Source organism: Branchiostoma floridae, chromosome 7 (genome assembly GCF_000003815.2).
Source record: "Branchiostoma floridae strain S238N-H82 chromosome 7, Bfl_VNyyK, whole genome shotgun sequence".
NCBI classification, from domain to species: domain Eukaryota; kingdom Metazoa; phylum Chordata; class Leptocardii; order Amphioxiformes; family Branchiostomatidae; genus Branchiostoma; species Branchiostoma floridae.
In genome coordinates, this window is record NC_049985.1 from 25,248,074 (window position 1) to 25,258,737 (window position 10,664).

At 38.7% G+C, this 10,664-nt stretch overlaps 1 protein-coding gene across 1 annotated transcript; it reads right to left on the minus strand.

Annotated features, from left to right (window-relative positions):
- Window positions 1–8,267: 8,267 nt before the first annotated feature.
- LOC118419898 lies at window positions 8,268–10,431 on the minus strand. Its single transcript, XM_035826554.1, has 2 exons — window positions 9,930–10,431; window positions 8,268–9,583 (listed from the first exon to the last, which is right to left on the minus strand). The coding sequence occupies exons 1-2, from the start codon at window positions 10,057–10,059 to the stop codon at window positions 9,405–9,407; spliced, it is 309 nt and encodes a 102-aa protein (XP_035682447.1). The 5' UTR covers window positions 10,060–10,431; the 3' UTR covers window positions 8,268–9,404.
- Between the last annotated feature and the right edge of the window lie 233 nt (window positions 10,432–10,664).

Here is a 10,664-nt window from a genome sequence, read left to right on the forward strand (position 1 = left end):
ATTTGTAAAACATTGAGGAAGCTAGCTGAATTGCGAGTTAATTACAATAATTGTGGGTTATCTCCACATACATAAATTAGAACAAACATCGTGAATAAAACTAGGCTATTGAATCTCTGCATAAATCTGCATACATGGTATTCCGACAGTTTAGTACACAAAGATATTGTTTGAAAAGAAGCTAGGCTAATACAGACGTACTAATAGTCTCTAACATTGTACTAGTAGTCTCTAGGATACACTTTCGGACACTAGTGGCCACTTGCATACAACAAATCTAATGCGCGTGGAATGAAGGATAACGCATGTCTTTTAGTCTTGCTTATCATTTTTGCACAATATGGTCTTCTGCTACGAAGACCGTAGTGAGTGTCCGCGGACCTGGTTAAGAATGCCCAGAGAGGAGAAGACTCATCCTGAAGGATATGTTCTAGAGTTCTCAGTGTAGCTCTCTCACGTCTACTAGCTAGTGTTGGGATAGAGTCAACAGGAAGTCCAATGATTCTCATACACCGCTTTTGAACAGATTCAAGAGAGTCCGAAAGATGATTTGGCAATCCTCCCCACACAGGGCTCGCGTACTCGAGGATAGGTCTAATTAACGTCAGGTAAATCTGGGTTAGGACGTCTACAGTTAGACCCGCTTTCTTAGCGTTTGACAGTTGAACATGACATTGTCTATTTCGTAACATTCTGTTCCGTTTGCTTGTTTACTGATCGTGCCGGGAAAAGTCGCGTTACTGGTTCTGAACACGCACGTTCCAATTCTGTAAATAATGTCCGATACGGAAGTAGCATCCTACAGTTAATTTGCAAGTTTGTTAAACTTTTGGGACTGAGATACCCATGGATGAAAATCTACACGCTATCGCGACACGCCTGACTTACTGGCTACAAAAATCCCGCCACCCTCCAAAAAAGAAAAATGCATACACATATATTGAAACTAAATGTATAGGTTGATGTTATGGTACCGTTCTGATTGTTTAGCTATCCGGCCAGACACAGGGTGTAGTTTAATGATTATTCTATTTGTTTGAAGGATTTCTGCAAACACAAACAATTTCTATCAAAGCCTATGGAGCTTAGTAAAACATAAGAACTTCTTCTGTGATAGGTTATTTATGATATATAACGATACACGACAAGCTCATGTTAGTGAACTAGAAAATAAGACATACAAATAGTATGTAATAAAGATTTTCAATATACATATAGGAGGTCAAAAGGAGCCTAAGGATGGGTCCCCTTGGTTTATATAAACAGAAAACACACACGCGTGACGCATAGGGTAGATAATTGAATGTGTTCTTTGTTAGGATATGCAGGAAAGTAATACATGTATATATAGAAGCATTGTACGACAAACGAATGTCATTTTTTGTGGCAGGGAAGTTGATAACTATGCACGTCGGGGCCCTTGATTCGTAACGTTTTTATGCTTTGTGATAATGCTAGTTGAACCAAGGAGGTTTATATAGTTCACTATTGTTGTAGGATAGAGTAAACATTACGTTTATTATCAAAGTGATGTCTGAAACCGTAAACAATTACAGCTGCACTTTGCCACCTAATACCGTGTGGGTATTGTTTGACTAACTGTATTGTTTGACTGTCTGCGAATTGCGACCATGTGACAATAAGTAGGGGGGGTCTTTAAATGGGTCAAAAATCGAAATTTTGAAATATGATCACGCCCACTTCAGGGGTGATTTATTGGGTCATTTGACAGACATTGTGCACAAAAATTGGGATCTAGCATGAAATAAACCCCCCACCCCACCCAAAAAACTATTTTGCATTATGTGCAATAGGGTACAGCCATATGGTGATTTAGAGGAATGCTTGCCGTCATATAACTGCCGAACGACGTGTGCTAGGACTACCAAACTTGTTAACTTTTGCTAAAATTTACTTGGCAACAAGTTTAAGAGAATAAATTAGATTTATGATATTTTTTGTTGCCATGGCAACCGGTTGATGACAGGCATATTTTACGAAATTCTCTACTTTCCGCTTGAACGTTGCGGTTTAATAATTTTCTTGGTAAACACTTTTGTTTCCTATAGCATTAACATCTTATATAACATAATGTAGCATTCATGATTAAATATTCATAATTTATGCTAATTTGATGACGTAACTGGTCAAAATCCAAGATGGCAGCCCATGTCATAAGCGAAAATGGTAAAATAGGTTATTATCACTCGAATTTTGCCACTACTTTGTAGTTTTTACCAAATACATTCCAATGGTAATTTGTAGTCCGTTCTTATTGTATTTTTGGGTTACATGTCGAAAATAATGTATTTTAAAACATTTAAGTTTGACGATCCAAGATGAGGGTTCTCAAAGGATAGTTAAAATAGATTTGACTTCATTTTCTGACAAGGCATTAATATCAATTCGGATGCCATTGACAACAAAAGTCTTACCTACCTTAGCAGACGTATAAGTTAGACACCCATATTTGCTAACTTTTTGTTTGATACCTTTAGGATACCATAATATAATGGGAAGTACCGGTTTAGATGGTTATCGCCCATAACACCATCTTAATGGCGTCATAATTACCCCATATTACTTCATAGAAGTAGAGACAGACGGTGTTGTCAAGACACCAGAATTAAAGAAGTGATTAAGACTTATAAATACATAATCCCTGCAAATTTGGTGATCGTAGACCAAGCCGTTCGGATTTAGTGAGGGGAGGGTGCAAAATGTGTGTTTTGTTGTCTTTTCAGTAACACTTTTACATTCTGTATGATATACCCAGTATGAAATCGATTGAAACAAATCCGTTAGGACGCAGTGAGAGCTCAGCGCAATCGCCGTCTAGTGGAAAGGGGGCTTATTAGCAAAGTTAATTTTTTTCTCCCTGAAAAATAACAACGGGGCACTAGGGCATTAGCTACATTACCATTGCAGCAGATTGATAACATACATTTTAAATGAATAGGGAGAGTGACAGTGGTAGAGAAATCAAAGAGTGTACGTAATAATTACTTTCAATTACAACATAGAAGTAAATCTGAATCACAACTAATGACAAAAAGATCTAACTCTAAATTGTTTGATGTCGGTAAGGTATTTCCTCCATCTAAATACTTCCAACTACCTACAAAACTGCAGACAGTATATATATAGGTTGTGATATCAATGATCTAGTACCATTTGAGGCTGAGGTAGTGGGCCTTGGGAAAGTGACCACTGACATGGATGTACGAGAGGCGTCACAGCAGATGTACCTTTTATGCCAAGTATTACCATGATACAGTATCTAAATCTCTGAGCACAATCAATAGAGGGTAGAAGACGTTCCTGAGGAAATGGTTTACTGAAAGCAGAAAGAGGCATGGACAGACAGAGAAGGAAAACCCAAAGACAGAATACAATGAGTTGTTTTAAAAAGAAAAGTGAACTCGTATATACGCAGAGGACCCAGAGTAAAGGCAAACCCTGGAGAAACGAACAGAAGGTGGGGGTGACTAGGATATAAGACAAAGTAGAGACCCTGGACTATACATGACAAATTCCAACAAAGCTTGGGCAAGCTGGGCTCTATTACTTTCCTTTCAAATTGGAAATGTACAAACATTTTCCAAGTAAGACCTTTCATCCACTGTTACTAGTACACAACAAGAGTTAGGGCACACAAATGACAGTGAGAGTAGCATAAAAGGCAGTACAGTAACGGCAGGGATGTAATTTATATAATATATTTACATAATTAACTATCTTACTAGCAATTTTACTGCGGATTTAATTGTTCAAAGTAAAAAAAAAAAATTTTGATGCAACTAACATGTACACCTTTCCAGGAAAAGTTATATTCAGATTTTGGCTCAATGTGAAATTTGGGTGCAAAAGTGTCGTTTGAGGCTGTTTTGAAAGCAGAAAAAGTAAATTATACACATGTATTGGAAACATAACATTTTACATGGCAACTAGATCTATTGTATACTACCAGGAAAAGGTGTAGGCAATGGCAAAGACTTCTAGATTTAAAAAAAAAATGACCACATGTAATGTGCCATATTTCACAAATGTGCATAGTACAGGCACTACTAGTGTCAAATTTGAAATCTATCTTCAAGTTAGCTATTCTTTGAGAAACCTCATCTTGGATCGTCAAACTTAAATGCTTTAAATTGCATTATTTTTGACATATAACCACAAAATGCAATAAGATCGGACTACAAATATCCCTAGGAATGTATATAGTAAAAACTACAATATAATGGCAAAATTCGAGTGATAATAACCTATTTTACGATTTCGCTTATGACATGGGCTGCCATCTTGGATTTTTTACGTCATCAAATTAGCATAAATTATCAATATTTAATCGTGAATGCTAAATGATATTTTATAAGATGTTGATGCTATATATATGAAACAAGAGTGTTTACCAAGAAAACCATAAAACCGCAATGTTTAAGCCGAAATTAGAGAATTTTGTAAACTATGCCTGTCATCAACCCGTTGCCATGGCAACAAAAATATCACAAACTTATTTTATTCTCTTAAACTTGTTGCCAAGTAAATTTTAGGAGAATTCAACAAGTTTGGAGGTCCTCGCACACGTCGTTAAGCAGTTACATGACGGCAAGCATTCCTCTAAATCACCATATGGCTGTTCCCTATTGCATATAATGCAAATTAGTTTTTCGGGTGAGGTGGGGGGTTTATTTTGAGATACGACTTTACTTTTTGTATCCAAAGTCTTGTATTGATGGTGTTAACCATTTCCCAAGTGGGTGTCCAAAAATTTTGACTTTGCCATTTATCGACCCCCCCTACAATAAGCTGAATTCTGAGCTTACTTTGTCCGTCTTTATGCAAATACGCATAAATCGCAGCCAATTGTATTCCACATTGCAGTTGGGTAGACCAATCAGCAAACGTGTTACGATTTTCAAATCTTTCAATCCCATCTTTCAGTTGGCATTCAGAGATGACCTTGTTTCCGTAAAGTAGTGCTTTCACCCAGCTCCTATCCCGATAGCAAAATGTTTGTATGCACGCCAGACGGCCCCACGGCCAGTGAATAATGAGAGCTTGGAAATACTCTACGTCAAGATCGGACACCATCTTGCTGTGGAATTGCATCCAACTACCAACACCATGGGACCTAGTTCTGTTTAGAAGGGTGACAACCGGTGCACCGAAGAGCCCAGCTGTTGTTTTGTGTGGTTTGAGTTTCAGCAAGAAAGGTCTTTGTCACTACGTCGAACGCGAGAAGGGCTAGCTGCTGCCGTTTCACGATGGACTGAATACTACTGTTATGCGAACTTTACACGCCTGGACAACAAAATTTGTGAGAGCAGGAATGCAGAAATCAAGAGATCTACAGGAGTTTATGTTATCAAATTGGAAGCGGCTATACAGTTAGTTGGGAGACTGCTTATGAAATTAGTGAAGACCCGGATGCTAGTGACCTATGGCAGCAGACCGACATATATTTGAAAGCGAAAAGAGCGACGAAGCCCACCAGGAGCAGTCCAAAATAGTTAAGAATAAAACAAACAAGTGCTTTAAAAAAGCTGGCATTTTGCCAAGGTTTGCGTGTGTACACGGTTTTTTCTAGTTATTGGAATGTGCTGAAACTATTGTTTATATTAAATGGATGTAAAAGGAAACAAGAACAATTGAAAATCACTCTCCCCTGGACTCGATCCCGGACCGTAGCTCTGCAAATCAGGCTGACGTCAGAGGTATTTGTGTAGTGACCCCTGAACCCGGAAGTCACTTCCCCGGTGCATCATAGCGCACTTTTCAGAAAATGATATCTCAGCAATCGTTTACCCCTGCTTTAACATTTTTACATTGTCACGGTCTCCATAGTACATACTACAAATCTGGTAAGTTAGAAGGTCCAATTCTTTTTCGATAATACAGGGCGATCAATGAAAAATCGTGGCAATTTCCATTTTCGCACTGGAAATCCTACTAATGAATATTAACTAAGTCGCAAAGGAATCTGGGATAGGCTATATGTAACTGTTATATATATATATAAACGATTTATTTGGAAAACATTTCATCTTTATGAATTGGTAATACAACATTAAAATGTAAGAGCAATAATTTGATTATATGCTGCATCAATCTTAGGAATATCATACTTCATTCATTTAATCTAATCAAATATCAGGCCCCATTACGGACCACAGACAATGACTCACGACAGAGCTTTTAAATTGTATACAAATGCATTGCAGATTTTGAACAGGTCCGTTCATCTCAACATCACTCCATCACCCCATCACAACGGCGACTACACTGGCCGGAAGGCATTTTCGAAAATGGAAATTGCCAGTGCGAAAATGGAAATTGCCACGATTTTTCATTGATCGCCCTGTATTATCGAAAAAGAACTGGACCTTCTAACTTACCAGATTCACTGCAAGTGGCAAAATGCAAAAACAAAGTTAATTCACATTTTGAAAGAATAAAGGAAACTTATACAAAGCTACATGTGAAGGGGGCTAACCCTAGGTCGGCAGGTGTGGTAAAACAACACTCTTTTTAATGACAAAGGGTGTAAAGAACGCGCTCTAGTCGAGGTAGATAATTAGGTGATAATTGCTCGGTAATTTATGCAAGGAGCATCCGTGCGGTTCGGCATAAGTCTCGGGTGTCCGGGCATATAGAGAAGTCTTACGGCTAAATGCGCGGTCAAGCACGGGTCATAGACACGTACCGGACACGAAATGGTTCGTTTCCGTGCATCCTCGGGTGTGCCAATTGCCCGGACAGGCAGTGTGCCCGGTTCGATACGTACCGTGAATGTCCGAACATTTCAGGTTTCTGGGTGCATGCCCAGGAGTTTCCACCACGTAAACTCGGCTTTTCAAGCAGTGGTAGTAGCCAAGCTTCTGCTTATAGCCTGTGTCTTTGCTTGGCATGTATCACTGTAAGTTGGAGGGTATACCTGTTAACTTCCTCATTATTGACTAGATATTGTATTTGGTTACTCAGGGCTTTTATGTTAAATTCAGGGCAGGAGGTGGATGTGTTATGGAGCTTTTTCTCAGGTTTTTGGACCAGGTAGAGCAATAAGTCAAACCTGTCTATTGCGGCCACTCAAGAGACTGGGGGGATGTGGTCACTATAGACAAGTGGCCACTATAGAGAAAATGTTGATCAATTGACCACGAGCAATAAGTTACACATGATTGGAGCTTCAACTAATCTGTCTCACGAAGAAACCTTATCTCGATCGTCTCAAAATTCAACTGACCCTGCCAAGGTCAAGATCAGTCAAATCTACCGAAAATGATTGATATTGCCAGGCGCAATGTTGGTAAATTCGCTTTATCCTTGGTGGGTGCTTGTGCGGATCAGGTTGATATTTACGGCTTTATTCCCAGCTCAAAATAAGAGAATTGATCTTTATAGTACTCAAGTTTTATTTATCAACCCTTTTTTAATCAAAATTGTCCGAAGCTATTTTGTGTAATCATTTTTAACTATGGTGCATTTCCAACCAAAAATTGAAAAAAATTCTCGTTTCCGATGTTTTTGGCCCCCCAAAGCAATGTTATCGTAATTTGAAACAAAATAGACTCGGACAAAAATGATAAGTATTAGGTAGGCTATCATCATTTAAAATATTAAGATGGGAGGTTTTGTTTCCACCTGGGGATAGACCAATGAAATAAACACCACTTTTTTCACCAAAATGTGTATTTCTAACCCAAAATCCAGCATGTAAAAAACACAATCACAAGTATTCAATGTGTGTCAGGTAGTACTAAAACTGTGTGAAGTTTCATCGTAGTGCGACCGAGCAGTCAAAATTTACATTTATATGTATAGAATATTACTTTACTACAAGCCCGGGCCGCCTTAAGCCAACCGAGTACAATAACTATAGTACATGTGCTGACAAATGGGTGATACAAATAATTGGCTTTTGGTGGATTAGATGAAATTAGCTTCCTGAAGGTGACGGCGTGTGAACATGAGGCTGGAAAGGTTTAACAATGCAACAATAAAACATTTATTATAGTAAGTGAAAATGGTCTCGAACCAGTTTAGCTCGAGCTATTCTTCTACTGGTCGTGACAGAGAAGGCAGACATGTACACTACATGTATATACAGTACTTACAGGATCATTGGCTCAGGAATCCCCTTGCTCTATTTTACAACGAACAGTGGACCACGGCTTAACGTCCCGTCCTAAGGACTAGTAGCTGCAACTAGTACTAGAGGTGGGTACCGGTACAGAAAATCCAGGTACAGGTCCGATTCGGGTTCAGGTCCGGACCTGAACCTAATTATCAGCGAAAATTAATGAATGGGCGATACTCAAAACAATGTTCCATTTCGCTACAAAGGATTCTATATGGAAACATGGTGTACAATAAAATGTTGACAGGAATAAAATACATGTACATTACGCTATTTGTCACAATGCAATCCATGCTTCAATTTCTTTTACAGGCTGCAACAATATTGTCACAACAATATAAAACTTTTTCACACACCACTCACATATTCGTCATCATTCCCTTGATAGTATGCAAAGAAATGTAGCCACTAATGTGATACTGATATACTGTAAAAGGGGAGTTTGTTCCCGGGAATTTAATATCGCCCTGGGAGGGAATGGTGGTTTAAGTTTGTGGTTGCAACTACCATACATAGTTTTACTCAAGGAGGCTAAAATAGGATCATATTTTAACCTCCTTGGTTTTACTGTAAATTGTGAAACGTTCGCGGTGGTTTTAAGGTAGCAGTGAAGAGGTCAACGTGGTAAAACTTTCATAAGATTTCCTCAATAATTAAGTCATATTTAATTAGGATTTCCTATAATTCCAGTGGTTTCCATAACATTAGACCTCAACAAATATAACATGTAAATTAGGGCAGTTGCAACATAACTGTCATTAGACCTCAACATAACTGACACTCATTATGCAAATCGGGTCCTCATTTGCCTAATTCACTGGCTTTTGTGGTGTTTGGAGTAAAGATTTGGAATATGTTTCGCCGACATCTCGGACATAGAGCCAGTGCTCGGCTGTGAGAGTCAAGCGTTCCGACTTTGTATTATCGCCGGTGTGACTTCAAATAATTGAAAGTTCCAAACGAAAAAATGGTCATAGACGCACTGCAATGTTATCGATCAGACAAACAGGCAAGTTGAACCGCAAACACCACATAAGCCGTTACAAGCCATAGTTACTTTGGGATAAACGATGGGATTACATACTTAACTTAATACATGCGTAAATTGAGCTAAACCTGAATGCCCCTACATATGGATTATGTAAAGGTAAAAATCTAATTTGCATAAGCTTTTAAAAAAATCTAGATATTTCATCAGACTGCGTTCAGGTGGAGTGTCGCTTGATGAAATCATATTTTAGCGCATTTTCGTACAGTATTTCAGTTATGTCGAGCTTGTGCCCGCTTGAGGTGCATCAAGCCTTTGAACTTGAACTTGAATCAGTTGACGCTTCTTGCACTCAAAGGTGTACATCTGGTCGGTCACCCTGTCCACTTCCTGCAGTACCATTTCCGTCCGCTGGAGGGTCTCATCCATATAGTGGTCCGGAAGTGGTGCTTCATCTTCAGAAACGGAAAAAAAAGATGTAAGGAGTTTTTAGTTTATCATTTCCTTATGTGCTGCAAAACACTCCATTTGGGTAGCAGGATAGGTAGGGTAAAGTCCTTTTCTCTATTATAGGGATATTTGAAGCAATCGAAGCGACATTTGAAAGCAATTGTGATGATATTTGATAGCAATTATGGGGATAGTTAAGCTTCATAGCTATAAACCTACTCGTACCACAAACTGAGTACCTGCGATCTCTACATGCAGTAAACCACTGTCATTGGAAATTTCTTCTCAGTTGAAAAAATATGAACTGCCGGGAGCTAAAATAATGTCCGACAATGGTAACTCTGATATTACCGTCAGAGTCTTGGGGCTCGTGACGCATGCCCAAAAGACTCCTGAAGGAGTTCCAGAAGTAATCTCCCATCGTCGTGTCCACGCCGATGTCTTCAGCCGTCTTACAGTAGCTCAGCCAGTTACACAGCATCCCGACTGCCAGGTTCAGCTATAGGAGAACATAGAAATTAGGCTACATAGTGTTGTTGCAGAGAAGTTGTTGAAGCTGTAACGTATTAGATGCAAATTTGGGATGGATAGATGGTGATGATGTGTAATACAAGAAAGGCAACACTTTCCAGAAAATGCAGGATGTAAAATTCCCTCCCAGTAATTTGCCCTTTGTCAAGCTACTCGCACACCGTTATAAACAATTAGGTTTGCCCCTAAGGCGTCGCGAAAATAAAGAAAAAATTGTCACATTCACACCCCAAAATGAGTTTTTAACGAAGACACATTTGTATAAGGTGTGAAAACTGTTATCAAAGAAACAAAAGTGTGCTACGAAAGCAGTTAGAATTCCCCAGTCCACCAGCGCCTACTATAAGCAATGAAAGGAACTGCATGACGGAAGAAGAAGAAGAAGAATAAATAAAAAAGAAAAAAGAAGAACACACCAACAAAAACAATATTTTACCTGTCGGAAAACATATCTATATTTGTTTTTAAAATTCTGATTCAAATAAAGTGATTTTTGTCTGACCAGGTAAAAGACGAAGACCATGACGAACGTAGAATAATACAGAGGTCCCATGA

Excerpts from the sequence above, each read along its gene's own strand:
- LOC118419898 (XM_035826554.1), bottom strand. The coding sequence starts at position 10,059 with ATGCTGTGTAACTGGCTGAGCTACTGTAAGACGGCTGAAGACATCGGC. Across the intron at positions 9,584-9,929 it reads CGAGCCCCAAGACTCTGACG|ATGAAGCACCACTTCCGGAC; the intron begins GTAATATCAGAG and ends CCGTTTCTGAAG.